At 37.7% G+C, this 19,309-nt stretch overlaps 1 protein-coding gene across 6 annotated transcripts in view; it reads left to right on the forward strand.

The window, feature by feature from the left end:
* Positions 1-19,309, forward strand: part of ADAMTSL1 (ADAMTS like 1) — an 885,884-nt gene that overhangs the window by 582,697 nt on the left and 283,878 nt on the right. For all 6 annotated transcript variants that reach the window (XR_015243567.1, XM_086685377.1, XM_086685374.1 and 3 more), the window contains one exon: positions 10,120-10,356. Coding sequence is in view for 5 of the 6 variants with exons in the window: in XM_086685377.1 (XP_086541503.1) it covers positions 10,120-10,356 (237 nt within the window). In the remaining variant the exon portion in view is untranslated. The remainder of the gene's footprint in view (positions 1-10,119; positions 10,357-19,309) is intronic.

The following is a 19,309-nucleotide window of genomic DNA, read 5'->3' on the forward strand; positions in this document are numbered from 1 at the left end:
GTCGGAGAAAATCACCAGGAAGTGATACCTAAGCTTTAAGGAGTCAGCCAAGTGAATACGGAAGCCACCACACAGAACAGGGAAACAGACTGAAACAGTTCTAAGTAATACTGACAGTGTGCAGGGAGAGGAGGCAGTTCCATGGCCCTTTTCTTCTCTGTCTTGTCCAGGTTCAGGCTTAAAGGGAAACAAAACAGGAAGGGAGGTCACCTCTGTCCAAGAGCTATCCTCTAATATTGAACTGCCTTCCCCTCTTCCTGTCATCCTATGAGCTTGATACATGGCCTTGGTACTTATCCTCCCCCTTAAATTGTAAGCATCACAAAGTCATGTATAACTGACTTTCCCCATAGCGTGGTATTTGGCAAGTGTCTCTTTTTTGAACATACGTAATTAACAGCTATTAGGAGTGATTAAGTAGAAAGCATTATTATTCAGCAAACCTTACTCTAGATAAATTGAAACTTTTTGCATCCCTCTTTACTTTTACCTACTGCTGCCCACTCAAGGAAATGGAAGTGTTATAGGAAGAGAACAGGAAAATCAACTTTGGAGCAACATGCTTTCAGGATGAGGCTGGTGCTCAAAGGCCATGCTTTAAGTTTCAGAGGACAACCTGAAAACACTGGGGTTTAGGGGTCAGAAAATATATTTCTATAATTCCTTTTTGGTTTCTTAAAATATGTCCATGGTCCAAGATCAACAAACTAAGAAGTATGAGCACATAGGAACAAAGTTGAGCGTTGTCATCCATTAAACTTATAACCCAGTAAATTTGGCACATGATATTGTTTGATTAGATTCATATGTTAAGACATTCATATAAGTCACTTTAATTAAAATGATGTTTAAACAACTAAATAAAGTAGTTCTAGAGGCAGCAAAGCAATGGGGAAGGCAAAACTGGATGAAAAAAGCACAGTCAGGTCCCTCTGAAGCCCCCTGGAGCTATGTAACTCAGGAATAACTCCTCCCTCTGTGGCATTGGAATAATAGCAATACTATACATTTATTGAGTGCTTCCCATGTGCCCATACTGATTTTCACAGTTTACTTGTATTCACCCATTTGTGTCCCAGGGCCAGCCACCTTTGACCAGGGTAAATCTTGAGACCCTAGGGAGGGGTAGACCTTTCCCTTTTGTTTAGGAGCTGACTCCTTTCACTGTGCTCAGAAAATGGCACCCAACAGTCCAATTGACAGCTACAATTGGAAGCTGGACAGACAAGCATTAAAGGAGCAGTGATAGACCTGTCCTCTTGGGCAGGGTGCAAAGGAGGTCTGGGATGAGAGAGAAGGCAGAGATATGATCAGTGACACATGCAGGTCCTAGGTAGGCCCTTAGGAATAAAAGAAAGGGAAAAAGGGAGGAGACTTAGAAAGGGAACTGGGAAAAGATAGCAAACAACTTCTAGGTCCTTTACCCAAAGAGTGTCCACAGGTATTTCAAGTCATTCACAGTCCTGTGTTACCTGCCTCCAAAAAGGAGCATTGATTAGATACAGTGCCAGAAAAACAGACAGCTGTCAGGATCTGGTGACAGCGAAAATGAAGTGATGCTTGCAGGCAGCATCGGGTGGTTTGGTGTAGATGGGGATGGAGAGAAGGTGAAGACAGAATGCTGGGGTCTTAATTGTCTCTGCAAATTGCTCTAGACATTGTCTTTTTCCATTTTTCTTTCAAGTGACTGGCGTAAGCACCACGTGTTCCAGGCGACAATTTCAGTCTTCATATTTGCTCCTTTGAAACGTGTCAAGCTTTATTACCTTTTCCCAATCAATAGAAACATAGTGAAATTGTTATGCAACAGGCCCAAGCAATAGTAACAGTTTAAGTATTTACCTGGTAACATGGTCCCCTTGTACTAGTCTTTCCTCTGATCTGACCCTCCGCCACAAATATTTTGGTAAACGCAGCCTGAAACCAACAGCAGCAACAACAAAGAGCTATGTAATTGTGTGCTTATAAAATGAGATTGTATGCCACGTTCCAAAAAAAATTACAAATTACCACTTCAAATATGCTAATTTGGCAGGGGTGGGGAAGAACATTTCTTTTAGACTGTAAAAAAATAGTAAAAAGGCAGAAATGCTGATTTAAGAAAAGATACTGCTAAATTGGAGCTAATTCAAAGAAAGGGACTAAAAATAATAAAAGGCCTCAAGGAATGAATATTTTCAAAATTGAGAGAATTTAAGAGTCTAACATGACAAACTACAACCAGTCCTACAAATACCTCTGGGGAATTGGATTCCAAGAGCCTGCATTGTTCAAAGGAGAAAAAATAAAAGCACTGAAATAAAAGCTACCCAAAGGAAAAAAAAAAAAAAAAACCAAAAACTGAACTTCTAAAACTAAATGTTTTAAATGTTTTTACTTAGATCAACTCTCAGATGCCTGGAGTCGTTAAAAACTAGCCAGGCAAAGCATTTGTTTTTCAGATAACGAGCTCTAATCGAGTAAGCAGGGTGCGGTTAGTGATTTATTATCTCATACATTTTGAATCTCTTATGTCTGGACTTGAATAACACACAGGAATGGTTTGGAGCTGTTTGATATACCTGTGACCAGTGTTCCCTTTGTAGGCACAGAGTGGGGCACACCCAAAGCTTGAATAAACTATGAGAGTTCCATGTCCATTACAGGGACACAAATCTGTAAAGATGTTATTTTATTGAGAATAAACCTGATCCGTAGTAAGGCATTAAAATGGTTAATGATTAATTTTTGTGGGCACTTAATTTCCCTTAAATATTTATTTTCCAAAAGTGTTGACAGTTTGGAAAAAGAATAATGGAAATCTGCAAATCTTTTACACCAGGGAAAAAGAGAACAAAAACAAGGACTCTTAAATATATCTTGTATATATGAAAATACAGTGTCCCAAGAAAGTCTGCTGGCATTTTCAAAAAAGAGGAAGAATGAGCCGAGAATGGCCTCTACCTACTATAGCACCACCCTCCAGAATTGATCCCATTTTCTGTTCTTTGCACGCACAACGATGTGTTAGAGATTTAAATATTATGTTCTTGAAATATAATAGAATCGTCTCCATACAGACTGTCTAGACAGGGCAGGGATGTCTGTTTAATTTCATTTTACGTAGCAGCTAACAGTCTTTTACAAATAAATGCTTTTGATGATGATGTTGATGTTACTATAAGCAGGTGGCCAACATTTTTGGGATAGAGCTCGATACCTTACCATTAGCACTTTATAGTGCATGCACATAACATGGAGTGTTATATAAAATTTACAAATGTCTGGCTATTTATTGAATAATAAATAATTTCAGCACATTTTATGTTTCTTAATATTACCCTGTTAAATTTGTTTATGTGGAGGAGGAAATATCAATCTGCCTATTCTGCCTAAGCAGGCAAGAATCCCTACTCGCTTTTCTTTGTGTCTGAAATGTGCAAGTATTCTTGTAAATTTATATTTTAAAGAAAGAAGAATTAGATATCCCACCCATGAAAAAACTATCAAGATTTAGATTTCCTGCAAGATTTGAGAGAATAGAATTGGAGTTTCTACAATGAAAAATGGGACCTCTGGTTCATTTATTTAATATGTTAGTCACTCATTCTTTCAAAGAATATTTGAGTACTAGTATATAAGAGAAAGCCAGAGATTCCTGCCCTTCTGGAACTTATACTTTAGTGGAAGGAGACAGGCAATTAAAAATGAGTATAAGAAAGTAAATTATATGGGATACTTGAAGGTGATAAAGTGTGATAGGGAAAAAGGAAAAGTTGAGAGGATAAAGAGGAATCAGTAGTGGGAGTGGTTGTTGCAATTTTACAGAGAGTACTCAGGGTAGGTCTATTTGAGAAGGTGATTTTTGAGCAAAAACCTGATGAAGGTGAGATAATTAGCCACTTGGAATCGGAGCAAAGAAAATTCTAGGCAGAGGAAATAGATAAGTTATGTGTCCTAAGGTAAGAACATTCCTGTAGTGTCCAAGAGAGAGCTGGGAATCTCTTGGTTGGAGCCAAGTGAATAAAGAAGACAATAGGAGGTGATGGGGCCAGATCTTTACCTCTATCTGAGATATGGATTTTGGCTTTTATCTGAATGTCGCGAGGGGCCACTTTAAAGCTGTAGCAGAAAGTTTACACAGTTTGCTTTATGCTTTAATAAGCTCATTTTGGCTGCTGCATTAACAAAAGTCTCTAGGAGAGCAGGGGCAGAAGACAGATGATCAGTTAGGAGACTATGGCAAGAATACAGGTGACATGATGGTGGTTTGGACTAGATTGTGGTCAGATTCTGCATACTGTGCTTATAAAACCAACCTTTCCCAATGGATTGGGTGTGGAAGTCAAGGATGACTCTAAGGCACAGTGGTTCGTAAAGTGTGGTCACCAAACTGGCAACAACAGAATCATCAAGGAACTTGCTAGAAATGCAGTCTTGGACTCCACCCCACATCTACTGAATCAGAAACTCTGGAGGGTGAGGCCTCGGCAATCTGGTATTTTTCACAAGCCCTCTAGGTGACATTGATGTATCCTTGAGTTTGAGAACCACTGCCTGAAAAAGATGGAGTTGATGGGGACTGGGAAGGTGAGACTGCAGAGGGAACAGATTTGGGGAGGGGGAAATCATCAGGGGTCCAGGTTTGGACTTGGGGAGTTTGTGGTCTCTCAGATATCCAGATGGTAAAGGAGCATTTGTATATAAAAGTCTGAAGTCCGGGAGAGGGGTCTGAGTTGGAAATAGAAATTGAAACACTGGTTATGTTTCTGAGAACAAAATATCATATTAAATTGGGTGGTATCAGTGGTTATTTACTATTTAGTGGTTTCACCTTGACTTTGAATAAAAGAAGCAGAAAGCCAAGTAATGTCAACAACAATACCTAAAAGAGGCAGCCTGCCATCTACTTACATGTGCTAAGAGATCTGAGAGCTTTAGAGCTCCAGAGCCTCCATTCCATTCCAGAGCCTCCATTCATTTATTATGAAGGAAACCTGTGGTCTTTTCCTGTTTTACCACCAGTACATTGAGGTTTCCTAATATTTTGAGGGTAAAACGTAGAACTAGGAAGATTTTCTAAAGTCATCAAGTAGGTGATAAATTTCTGTATATGTGTTTATCATAAAGTAGCAATCCAGAATTGCTGGGGAATAGAGTAAATGCCTGATGAAGCAATTTTGATTTTGTTTTCTTGCATAGTAGCTTTTATGAAGAGTGAGGGGTTAGGGCAGGATGAAGGGGAGGTGGAAGATCCAGAACAGTTGCAAGGTAGGGAAAGGCAGTGGGAAGCATAGATGTCTTCCATTACTACAGTTCATAGGGCCACCTAAATACAATTTCCAGTGTTTTCTTGATACTGTCAGGTATTAATAGTGACTCTGTAAATAAAGCCATGGAATGAGAATATGGCATATATATATAAAATTAGCAGAAAAGTCCAACCAGTGAATGACAGAGTCAAAGCAGAGAGATGTCCCTCTGGAAAGAAAAATGTCTTCTTTAAGAAAGAAAATAAAGAAAAAGTAATGCTTCTCCTGACCCTGAATCTATTTTCTGTATATTTTTTCAAAACCATTTTAAAGCCCTTCAGATCCTGCCACCTTAGCTGCTGAGATATCATCTTTTACATTTCACCCAGTGAGTAAACTCTGGAAAGCCTAACTCTCTTTTATCCCACCATGTAATCTGATCCACCTATCATCATCAGGGGACATCTGGGATCCATCTTATCTTTCCCACTGGCTAGTTGATTAACCAGAAAGTGTTTTGAATTGGATTCATATATGGCAGAACTCCACGGACTTTATGAATTATAATGGAAGCAAATAAAAGGTCAGATTTTATTTCTGTGCTTTTAAAAAAGAAAATTCTGTTACTGTTCAGATTGAGTGCTTAAAAATTGGAGAGAAAACCTATTATATTGTATTAATGGCTAAATACAGTAAATTCATGGGATCATCTGACTATTTAAATAAAATATAGTTTTTCAGAGTGAGGAAATCCTAACTCAGTAACCTGACACAGAGTTGTTAATCCACAGGCATATTGCAGTTAGAAAGAGACAGAAGGCCAGGGAAAGTGTTAGATTGCTCATTCTTGCTCCATTTCTACTTGATGGTGTTTCTGGAGACATATGAGAGGCTGGAAGTTGAGGATCTTTAATCGGGTGCATCCTTCGACACCATGTTTTTGGCCAGGTTCTTGGTGGAGGATGTGTTTAGTTCAAATAGCCACTAGACTTTTCAATAATTTTAATTGTTTCATCATTAGTACCTATGATCCAGGTTCGATTCATATATATAAATATATGGAATATATATTCTATATTTGAATTCATTTGTTTTCTTCTTTTAATTATCTCCATTGAAAATTCATGATTCCTACTCCTAAGCTTTTATGAGAACCAAAATCACATAGTATATATCCAGTACATTCAACATTCAGTGTAACCCAAGGAAAACCACATCTCATGGGCAGAACTGATGACATATCATGTCATAAAGCATCTCTCCAGAAGCTGATATTTCACAGATGATGCCCAGGATAAGACGTTAAATACTTTTCAAAGCTATTAAGGCATCGGTTTCTAAATCTTACTTTTAGGAAGATTAGAAAAGATAGTGGTCTCATGGACTAAATTATAATTAAAAACTAAAAACCTTTTGTCCATGGTGAATCTCTGTATAAATGAGAACTGTTCTGTTGTAATTATTATGATCATACTGGTGGGACAAGAGACTATGATGACTGCTTGAGTTTCCACTCTGCAGCTGGGTGATACAGATGTATCAGGGGTTCAGTGAGGGTCTTGAACTATGCTTGAGATGTTTTGGGTTCAACAAAGAAGCTTTTGCCAAATCCTTCTTCCCTTAATTTTTAAACATGTGTATTTCAAGGGAAATTTGATTCATATGTTTCTGATTCATTTACACTTAAATCATCAAAATGTTATTTTGTAAGAGCTATTTGATGTCCAAGAAGCTTTCTGAACCTGTTTTATAAGTCCTCTTAAGTCCTTTTTCTTAAAACAGGAAGTTGCATTTTGCCAAGTACAAATAAACTGAAACATTAAAAAGGTTCAAGTTCAGTTTCCAACTCTGAATTCTGGGTTTTAAGTGCATTCTCAATTTAGCAAAATATATTTTCCCACCCCTGCAAAAATATGGGTTGAATAAAAGATAGTAATGATAAAAGTGAGTAAAGGTATTCACAAGCATTATTATTTTTAGAGACCTTTCTCCCATTATGAAAGTTCATGAAACCTGTAACAGGTTACTCTCAGAGCTATTTGAAGCAGGTGAATTGCGAACAGGAACATATGTGCTCATGGGCTCTCTATGTTTCCTGTTTTTGTCACAGAAAAAAAACCCCTGTTTTGTCACAGAAAAAAAAGTGTTAATACTTTACCTTTTTACTTATTTTAACTTTGAATGCCTTGGAGTCTTATTTATTTTAGTAAAGATGGGAAGACTCAACACAGTTTGTTGAATAGAAGAGACTCTGCAGTTTTAGGTCTGTACTAAGACTATGTAACATCAATTTAAAAACATAACTGACACTTTTCTTGGAATTGGATAAATGCAGAAAATTATATCTGGTTCATACTAAGAGGTCTCTTAATTATGTATTACCCTTATTACTTTTCATGCAGAGGTGATTCAGCTTGACCCTGTAATTCCCTTACAGCTGATTCACTTTTATTTCTAGAAAAAGGAGGTAAAAATTACGAGAGGGGTTGGGGACCGTTCTAAACAATTTCCTCAGTGTTCTGCTTTCTTGAGTCCGCTTCAATATTTCTTTTGTACCACTGAGAAAGCAAGCGACTCTTGAGATAATAGGTAGTTTGCAACTGAAAACACTATTTAAACATTATTAATTAAACTATCAGTACTGCTGTGGAAGCTCCCATGCAGTGGCAGCCAGGGAAACTTGTTGATTGTAGAGAGTAGGTTTTACTTACAATCTCTGTTGTGTCTCAAATGGGGGAAATTTAGGAAAAGGATGTGTAGATTGGTGGGCAGTGTTCAGCCATAGGATTATGTCAGGACAGAAGTGAGTGAGGTCTAAGCAGAGACTGAAAGGAGCTAGCGTTAAAGCATGTAGGTTCAGATACTTTGTGTTAACATCCTACAATTTACCTGTTGTGTGATTCATAGTATAGTTTTGCAATGTGTGGTTTTTGTTTTATTTCTCATGACGAACAACCAAATATCACAACAAAGTATAACACATGCTTACTGATTAATTCATAGACCTTTAAAAGGTTTTAAACTATAGCCTTTCATGTATGAAATTGATAAGTAATGAATTTTGGGGTGCCTGGGTGACTCAGTCGGTTAAGCATCAGACGCTTGATTTCTGCTCAGGTCATGATCTCACGGTCTTGAGATCAAGTTTGTGAGGGGCTCCGAGCTGTGCATGGAGCCTCTTCCAGATTCTCTGTCTCCTCCCCCGCTCACACATGCATGCTCTGTCTCTCTCTCATTCTTTCTCTCTAAAAGAATATTAGTAATAATAAGTAATGAATTTTAATTATACTTTTTTTCAGACAATATTTGAAATCCCTTAAGCCTTGTTGGGTACTCATGTATCTATACCTGTGTTATGTAAATTATTTTTCCTTTCATACTATGTTTTCTTCACTCCAACAGCACATCTGATACTATCAGTAAAGTACCTTTGAGGTTTTATATTGTATTTTAAGCTATTTTATGTTCATCTTAAATAAACATTTAATTGTTTATATACCATCTTGCCCGGAAAGAATTTATGCTTCCCCAAATATTAAAATCTTATATGCTACTCAATAGTACCACTAAAGTTTGAAAAAAAGAATCAGGAATTCCATTTTATAAAATAGAGTAATGCTATTCTCACAATGCTTCTTTAAAGAGAAGGAACCCTTGTATAAGAAGAACCCTCAGAAATGATCACGTAGGAAGTAGGACCTCCTAAAGCCTGCATGCAAACCCCTAATTGAGATTTTAAAAATTATAGTAAAGTCCTTTCAACAAATGGATATTCTATAATCTTCCATAGTAAATCCTAATCAGAATGCATGTGGAATAAAATAAATCTATCTGAAAGCCTTTCCGAGGGACAGGTGGTACTTGCCTTTTTAAGGTTGAATCTTGTTTCCTTTTACTAAAGAGTATCGTGTTTTAGAGAGTAAGCATCATGAGTTATAGTTTTAATTTTAAAATGCCCTTTATAAAGTATACATTTAAAATATTCTTATTTTCCATTGTTCTCTGCCAATGTGATTTAAAATTCAAATTCAGAGGATCTCATAATTCTCCAGCTTTTTCTCTTCAGCAGCTTCACTGAATAATCATAGTAATAGCTACCACGTACAGTCTTCCATGTGCCAGTATTTGGCTGACATAAGCCCATGAAATTCTCACAGTGACTTTGAGAGCTGAGTATTATTGCTTCTGTTCTAAACAAAAGGAAACCTGGACTCAGAGAGACCCACTGTATCACAGCCATGCTCGCGTCCAAGAAGCCCATACCTTTCCACTCTGCCGTGTTGCCTTAAGCTAAGGAAATTCAGGCATCAACGCTCTTCTCTCTTTTTTGTTCCCCATATTTAATTCTAGATACTGTGCACCCTACATTTTAGAAAAACTCACAAACAGTCCCACAAAAATTTTCAAATGAAATTATTACAACTTTGTGCAGGGAGTTGCTATAGTGTTGCCATAGCTTTCGTTATTAGAACTGAAAGCAACAGACATGTGTTTCAACTAACCCACTGACTTCAGTAAGTTTTACTGAAGTTACAGGGAAACTGAAATAGTATTACATTGTGGAGGGATCCATGGACCAAGCAACATCTTTCAGAAAATATATGTCGAGGTGACTATTTCTCGACGAATATCAATCAGATCTACCTCAAGCTGATTACTTTCCCATTTAACTTTAATCCAAAACTATTTCAAGGTGATTACTCGCTCAGATCTTTACATTTTCAGGGCCAAACAATCATGACTCTCAGATGAAATGAGAGTGTCCATCGGGAACAACCAGGACATTTGCTTTGTTTTCTAAGACTTTGACAGACCACATGGCTTCTCCAGTTTTCTGTTTGGGCTGCCCTCATAACCTATTTGTGTCCCTCCTGCCTTTCCTCTCCAGGACTGCCCACCAGAAGCAGGCGATTTCCGAGCTCAGCAATGCTCCGCTCACAATGATGTCAAGCACCATGGCCAGTTTTATGAATGGCTTCCTGTGTCTAATGACCCAGACAACCCCTGTTCACTCAAATGCCAGGCCAAAGGAACAACCCTGGTTGTTGAACTAGCACCTAAAGTCTTAGATGGGACTCGTTGCTACACAGAATCTTTGGATATGTGCATCAGTGGTTTATGCCAAGTAAGTGCTGGCTTCTTCCCATTCTATTTTTCCAGAAAGTTTTAGCATCTCTGTGTAAATAGCTTCTGTATGGTCCTGCTATCTCAATCATTCAATGTTTCCTTTTCTAGAGTTTATAAAGGATGGCAGATTTGAAAATTGAGGTTTAATTTCAGTTAAAACTACAAATGTTGTGTTTGTGTCAACGAAAAGAGAGCTGGCATTGGATGTTTTTTTTCCCCTTGCTTTGAGTCTCAGCTGAATATGAAAGGCTAAAAGCTCTTGGATGTGTGTGTGACTTTTGTATTAGACTCTGAAATTACCTCTACTTTGGTTGTCCCTGAAACGTATTTGTATGTTTATGTGGTGTGTGTGTGTGTGTGTGTGTGTGTGTGTGTGTGTGTGTGTTTGGAGGCATCAATTTTCATCTACTTAGAGCTTTGGAATTACTTGGGTAAGATTAACTCTAAAATCTCCAAGTAAACTCTAGGCAAACTTATTTCTTCATTATTATAACTGTAATTTTTTGAAAGTGCATGCAAACTAATGAAGGGCTTTGACAGTGTGAGCTAGGTCAAATTTCATCCAGGCAAGTCTTTAAAATAGGGATAACAAAGAAGTTAGATTTCTCGTGTCAATTTATCAACTGAGTGGGAGTTAGTAAGAAGAGGGAAAGTTAGTAGTTAAGTTAGTAAAGAATGTTTTCAATGCATCTGCCATCTTTATTTTTTTTTAATTTTTTTTTCAACGTTTATTTATTTTTGGGACAGAGAGAGACAGAGCATGAACGGGGGAGGGGCCGAGAGAGAGGGAGACACAGAATCGGAAACAGGCTCCAGGCTCTGAGCCATCAGCCCAGAGCCTGACGCGGGGCTCGAACTCACGGACCGCGAGATCGTGACCTGGCTGAAGTCGGACGCTCAACCGACTGCGCCACCCAGGCGCCTCTGCCATCTTTATTTTAAAATCTACCCTGGGTTAGGATCACCAGCATAGTTTTTGGAACAAGCAATTGCTATCATTTCTTGTGTGCTATACCTGACCATATACTTTTATATTTCACTAAGTAGACATTTTGAGAATCCTTGCTTCTCCCAAAATAATATTGGTTGAAATTTTTCTCTCTTTGGAGTCTCTAATATAACAGCTAGTAGTGTAAGAAGAATAAGCATAAAATATGTTTCAGTAAATAGTCGCTCCAAATTCACATGTTTGCTGAAAACCTAAACCTATATTCTGATGTAAAAGGAATAACTGTAATTGAATTACTACAAGAAAGGTGAAATGTCGGACATGATTTTCTGCATATGAGAGGGGAGACAGACATGCTAAACCTTCATAAGATCTAGAAGCATAAGACAGGGAAATTGTGGTATGTCCTAGCACTTCTCAGGTAGGAGGATGGAGATGATGTATATATACATGGCTGCAGATTGCTTTATACACAAGAAATATGTGAATTTCAGATACAAATTTGCATATAGAGTCTTACTATTGTAGAGATAGGAAAGGCCTAAGGGATTATTTAATCAATAACCTAAAAGGAGATATTTGAACATTGTTTGTGATATTTAGTGCTTGCTTCCTTCTCTGGGATTTTTACTGATGTTGAAATGGAATTATGAAATCTGTAAAAGCTTTGGGAATGATAGGGAATTGTAAAGCAAATACATAGAGGAAAGAGGTTATGTTGTAAGGAATGGCAAATAAAATAATTTTAATCCCTTCTGTGTGTTTACTATTGGAATAAAGACAGATTTCCATTTGGTAAATGAAAAAAAAGACAGACAAATTATGTGGTTTTCTGAAAGTTACATGATTGATCATGAAATGGGACTAAATTCCATGTCTCCTGACATCTACTGCAAAGCTGTTTGCACTGTCGTACCATGATGAATGGACCAAAATAAATAAGACAGGTCAGCAAAGTAAGTGTCCTTTCTTCCTGTTGCATAGGAGTTTAATGTGGCCTGCCTTTTCTAGACTAATCCTGCCAGCTGGCCTCACATACGTTGGCAACTGAAAGGGAATCCTATCTCAGCAGTGAAAGAATAGATTTTTATAGATATTAAATCTGGAGTGGTAGTGCTGGACATTTGGTTATAAGTATAAACATGCCTCCTTCAATTCTTGGGATTGTGACTTGTTAGATTTGTGGGGGTGCAAATGTAAATTATAGAATATATGAAAAGAGGCAATACCATGGTAAAGGAGGTGAGATAACTCTGATTGCATATAGGCACTAATACATAGTTTGGCTGAAGAGCACAGTACCCCCCAGGAACACAGTAAGAAGACAGGTAGTTTGGGAGAAAACAGTGGATACTTGAATGGCAGATAGGACTATGGCTAACAATGGGTGGCCAGGAAAGAGTTTTAGTGGAGAAAAGACGTAATCATAGTTCTGTTTCAGAAAGATTAATGTAGCTACAGTTGTAGGACTTTGAAGTACAAGGCCTGAGAGCCAAAGAGACCAGCTGAGAGGAGGCTCTTAGAGGAGCCAAGGTGGGGCAAAGTGGGAGCCTGGGCCAGAGCAGTGACAGCAAAGAAATAGCAAGAAAACTACGCCTAAAACCAGGAAAAAAGTTTTCATTTTGATTACAACTAGAGCAAAGGGTAAAAGCAATAAATCAAATTAATCATGCTCAAGGGATCAAAAACTACAACTTAATATGAATTTGTAATGGATATAATTTTGGATCCTTGTTACCATTACCATAATAGCCTGTGTTTTCATGATTAAAATCTACTTGAGTTTTATAAAAAGAGGGAAGGAACAGACAATAGCAAGATCATCGAGGAATAGGGATGGAATGTTTAAATGCAGTGTATAGTTTTTTAGAAGGACAAGAGTAAAGTTAATCACTATAAGAAAATCACTCACTATTACCTCAAAGAGTTTAATACATAAATCCCATTCTACTTAGAAAAAAATCCTTTATTTAGCTTGTATCTGCATATTGATCATTCATATTTTCAGTCTTTAGTAAGAAACATTAAGAAAAAGTCATATTTTCATAATTTTTGAAACTGTCGAAAGTCTCAATGCTAATTTAATGGGAAGTTTTTCACATTCAATAGTTTCTTCTAGTTTCCTGAAAAAAAAATCATCTTCCCTGCCCTATTTTCCCTTCTCTTCCATTTCTACCACATTTGTTAGAGATTCTTAGCTCTTTCTCTGGCTCTGTTTTTGCCTTATTATAACTTTTTCGGCAAACTGTTTCAAGTATTTTTGATGCTAGACAGATATGAATTATAAACTCTAAAGAAACTGACATCCAGCTTTGGAGATAGACTTGTCTTGATAGAAAATGACAGCATAACTATAGAGACTTGTCACCTGTAAGTACGAATTATTTCAGTTTTACCTATTGAATACTCAAGTAAGAACCACATCCTCAAACTGGGCCTTTAACTGTTCAATACAACTATGGAGTCTTAGACATTGGGAGCCAGGAGATAACTTAGAAATCCACAGACAAGGAGAAAAGGAAACTGAGACCTAGAAACTGTCCCAAGGTTGTGAATGAGTGGGTTGTCTATAATTGTTGTGGATTTGCTTCGGGAAAATACTGTAATCATCACCATTTATAATAAATACCTTATTCTTAGAAATGTTAGAGCATTTTATTGGGCAGTATACTCATTCTAGTAATAGTAGTAGTAATATTAATCCTAAGATAACTTCCATTTTTTTGAGAGAGAGTGTGTGTGTGCATGCACATGCTCACAAAAGCAGGGGAGGGTAAGAGAGAGAGAGAGAGAGAGAGAGGGAGGGAGGGAGAGACTCTTAAGCAGGTTCCACACTCAGTGCTGGAAGCTCAACTCGGAGCCAATCTCGTGAGCATGAGATCATGACCTGAACCAAAATCAAGAGTCAGACACTTAACTGACTGAGCCCCATATAGCTTCCATTTTTGAGTGACTACCATACCCAGCCACTTTACGTATAATTTTTTCTCATACAAGTGAACAGCATGGCTTCAAATTTTGTGGGTCCATTGACAAATGGATTTTTTTTGTCAATAAATACATTAGGAAAAAAATTGGAAATTTGCAACAATTTGGAAAAACAGATGAACTGTGTACATTTAGAAATATGGAAAAAATTAAGAAAAGGTTAATTATGTCATGGATACACAAAATGTGTGTAGATTGTAGTCTATTTTATCATTTACTGACTTAAGATACACACCCATCTATTATAAAAAATTAAAATTTATCAAAACTTACATACAAACACAGATTGTGCAATATCTCTTCATTTTTTATGTTGAATGTTAGTAATACCTATATCATCTATGGTGCTTTCTATCAGTAAGCAATATTGATATAGACATTTCATCTTATAAACACATGACATAAACTTGCTGTTTTGATAAATACAGTACAGGGCTAAAAATGTATTTTCCTTATGATTTTCTTAAGATTTTCTTGGTTCTAGCTTACTTTATTAGAAGAACACAGTACATAATATGTATAACACACAACATACTTTTATTCAACTGTTTATGTTATTGGCAAGGCTTCCAGTCAACAGTAGGCTATTAGTAGTTAAGTTTTTTTGGAGAGTCAAAAGTTACATGTGGATTTTCAACCACACAGGGGGGTTGGTAGCTCTAAATCTCAACTTGTTCAAGGGCCAACTGTATTTACAACGCTACTTATTAGGCATCATTCTCTTCATTTCACAGATGAAGGACTGAGGTTCAGTGATAGAACTTGCCCAGAAACACCAAGCTCTGTCTGGTGCTCCTACTCCTTCTGGTGAGGCTGAGTGGACAGAGACAGGAGCCATCTGATGTTCAGGAATGGTTCCCAAATGAGGCTGCATACCAGAATCACTTGCAGAGCTCTTAAAAGATACAACTCTTCGTCCCTGTGCCCCAGAAACTCGGATTTATTAGTTCTCTGTATATAGAACACTCTCCTTATGATCCTGTTGTTTGGTCAGATTTATGAAGCACTTACAGATAGAAAAGCAGACAGGATTTAAGGTCAAAGGCCATGGATTGGAATCTGGCTCTTCTTTCATAACCTTGATCAAGTTGCTTAACCTTCCTGAATTCTATTTTTTAATCTGTGGGAAATGAGATTGTCTCACAGACTATCAAGCGCTGAGATAATTCGTGTGAAAACATCTAATGAACTATATATAAAGTGCTATGAAAATGTAGACTACCTTGAACATTTTAAGTTGCAAAATATATCAAAGTTCTGGTTCCCTGTGTGAGATTTCATAACTTTCAAAAGTTTCTAGAAAGAGCTGAAGTAAGCAACTTCTTGTTCTGCTAAAAGCATTAAAAAAGAAAAGGAGAACTTCCATCATGTACTTCACCATCATCATTTCGTAATTGAAATGTTAATAACAAGGATGTAGTAACAACCTGATTTCAGAATTAAAGACAATAACGTGAATATGGTCTGCTTATGAGAAAGGTACTACACTGTAGTTAGTTTTTTTTTCTTTCCTCCAGAGCACAGAAATTGTTATAGTGCTTCCCAGACCAACATTTGGAAAACACTGCCTTTGAGATCTAGTCCAGCCCCGAGGAATATTGCTCCTAGGTATGATTTTCCCAGGATCTTACAGCTTGTTAATGGCAGGCTAGAGGTCACAGAATGTCAGTGTTTATCAACATTTTTGATTGTGCTCCCTGTGTTATTTCATCAGCATATCCCATGGGCTAAAATTTTGTTCAGCTTTAATGCTATCGTTTATACGTGAAAACAACAGGTTTAGTGAATATATCTTTTCAAACCACATTTCCCCCTTTCCCTCTCATCCTAGAGTCTGATCATTGTTCCTGGGAAGTCATTGTGTTGGTGTCTCTGAGCTTACATCTCAGACAGAAATTCTGGGATTCTTATTTGCTTGTTGTCGTTCAAGTCTCTATGAAGTTGGAGTTGAGGCAGGGCTGGGTTAGGGATGGAGTTTGTCATCATCTGAACAGTTAGGAAAAAAGGCTCTGGAGTCAGACTGCCTGGTTTGAACCAAGGCGCCACCATTCATTGGTATGTGGCTTGGAGCCCGTTCCCAAGCCTCCGTTTCCTCATCTGCAAAATGAAGCTAAGGTTTGTAAACTACCTGATAGGATTTCTACAAGGCTTAAGTAATTAGATGCTTACATTGCTTACCATGAGCTTGATAAACGCGAGCCTGCAATAGCAGTCTTAGTAACAGCGGCAGTGGCGGCGGCGGCAGCGGTGGTAGTAGTCGTCCCCAAACTACTTCTTGCCGCTGACTTTTTTGAGTGCCTGGGTTAATGCAGTTATACGTACAAAAGGGGATACTGACTTCCCAATGAGTGAACAGATCTTCCGTTAATTTCCTGTGGCAACCTTCTTTTACTAATAGCTCCACATTGTACCATTATCAGCTCCTGATCCAGGGGAGTGAATTGCATCCTGTCCAGAGTTAATGAGCCATCACAAATAGGATCAGCTCTATTAGTACTGCTGTTATTCATTTATTTGCATTATCCAAATTGCCCCATGTATATTTGCTGTAAAGCACAAAGCTGGTTTCTGTTCTAAATGTATAAAAGTGAGTAGCATAAATTTACAGATAGAACATATGCTGCTGTTAAAAATAATTTTGAGGTTATTTTGAAGTCAAATTCAGAAAAGTGTGCTTTATTTTTATAATTAATGAAATTCGTCAGTTGCTACCTAATACGCGTACATCAAAAAAAGACAAAGTGCCATTATAAACCAGCTCTTTTGTAATGAATCCACACATTTGTAATATTGCTTATTGCTATTTTAGAAAATAAAGCATTTCGAAAAAGAAAAGAAGAATTTTTTCTAAGTAATACCTTGTAGAATAGAATATTGTTTCAAAATGAATAATACAATTAAAAAGTAAGCTGCAAAGTGGATCATGGGGTTTTGACATCTATACTATGGCAATGTTACAATGAACCATGCTTCTAACACAGAAGTTCTTTCCATTTTTAATAACTCCTGAGGTGAGTAGTTAGAAATGAATTAAATGGGATGATTATTTCTCCATCTCTGTCTGTGACCTAAGTCATCAGTATCAAATGTCTACCAGTTATTCTAACAGTGGTGATGTCAGAAACAAAGACTTGGCCATTTTCCTTCTGTGTTTTGCCGTCTACTTCCATGTGGAAGCATGGTCCATGCTTAAAAGATTTAATGTGTATTCTTTCTTTCTCTCTCCTCCCTGTGATACAGTAAAGATGAAGTGTTAAGTGAGCTACTACTTACTAGTTAAATTTTGGCAAGTAACTTAGTTTCTGAACATTGTTCAATTTCTTCTTCCAAAAACATTGCTAGATGTTGAGTACTGAGGAGACAAAGTTAAGTAAGACCTTTTCCTTCAGGAGTGATACTTTTGTAGGGTTATTGTGAATAATTTAGTTATTTAAAAAAAAGTATTCATGTGACAAATATTTACTTAGGAATTACCTGTGGGTGTGCTCGATACTGAAGATAGATGAATGAAGAGGAGAAAACAACAGTCTCTGAACTTACACTCTGAGGAGGGATCTGACAAATATACAGAAAATTTTACTATCATCACTATACTACATGCCTCTCCCTGAATACAAAAATGTACATTTGAGTCACTCAACTATATTCTCCTCACTGTAAACAGAGTGCTCTTTGTAGAGTATGGATTTGGCTTCATTTACCTGCTGTAATCATTTATATTGTGCGCTTTAGTTTCAGGGTAAAGAAAGCCCAAATTTCTTTATACAGTGGGTTTCTTTACTGGGTGGCGTAAGACAACAGAAGTTTATTCTTTCACGGTTCTGGAAGCTAGTGTCCTCCAAGCCATGCTTCCTCTGAGCCTCTGGGTAGACTCTTGCTTTGCCTTTTCCTAGCTTCTAATAGCGGCCATCAATCTTTGCCTTCGTCTTCACAGGTCCATCTTCCCTTGTGCCTGTTGTTTTGCCTTTGCATGGGCTTCTTCTGGTGTCTCTTCTTATAAGAACACCAGTGATATTGGATTAGGGCCCTTTGTAATTGAGTATGACCTCATCTTAACTTGGTTATATCTGCAAAGAGGCTTTTTCCAAATAAGATTGCATTCGTAGGTGAGGAGGGGAGGGAGTGGTGAGAGAACTTCAACATCTTTTGGGGAGGCACAATTCAACCCACAATAGCATACATCTCTGTTTATTTCTGTATAGTAGTACAGACATATACATATATACACACATACGAATGTGTATATGCATCTACTTTTTTAAATGTTTTTATTTATTTTTGAGAGACAGAGAAAGAGAGAGAGGGAAAGGGCGGGGGGAGGGCAGAAAATTTAAAGCAGTCTCTGTGTCTGATGCGGAGCTCAATCTCACAAACTGCGAGATAATGACCTGAGCCAAAGTCAGACGCTTGACCAACTGAGCCACCCAGGCGCCCCATACATATATTTTTCATAGTGCGTAGGAACCACATAGGGGAAATTAGCCTGTGGCCGACAGGTGAGATATTTAACTAAGGCATGGGGTCAAGACCTGCTCAGAGGAAGAGAACTGAAAAGACTTTAACCAGTGGCTAGAATTGAATGACAGTGGAAGGATAAAGGACTAAAGAGGGCATCAAGGCCTATGTCATGAGGAGATGTGTCAGGTGTATTAAGAAGACTGGGGACTTGTAATATTAAGGGCAAAAGAGTGCCTTTGAAATAACTCAAGGAGACGTAAGATAGGGTACGATGTGTATTTCAGTAAGAGAACTGTGTCTGCTGTGAGGGCAAAAGATTGGAAGGGGGCAGAAATTGTTGGTGGGATGAGGAGAGATTTTAATACAAATTAGGAGATGGAATCCATGGACTGGGTGACTCGTTAAATGCAGCAGGAGAGAAAATTGAGAGCTGAAGATCGTGCCTGGTTTTCTAGTTCGAACAATGTGTGTGCGTATGGTGCGTCCCTTCCTGGGAATGAAACATAGGACGAGGGTCGGGCATTGGTTTTAGGCAGTGGTGAGCGACGAGAAAGTA

The sequence above is a fragment of the Puma concolor genome, chromosome D4 (genome assembly GCF_028749965.1).
Source record: "Puma concolor isolate L17-30 chromosome D4, mPumCon1.1.hap2, whole genome shotgun sequence".
Lineage (NCBI taxonomy): Eukaryota > Metazoa > Chordata > Mammalia > Carnivora > Felidae > Puma > Puma concolor.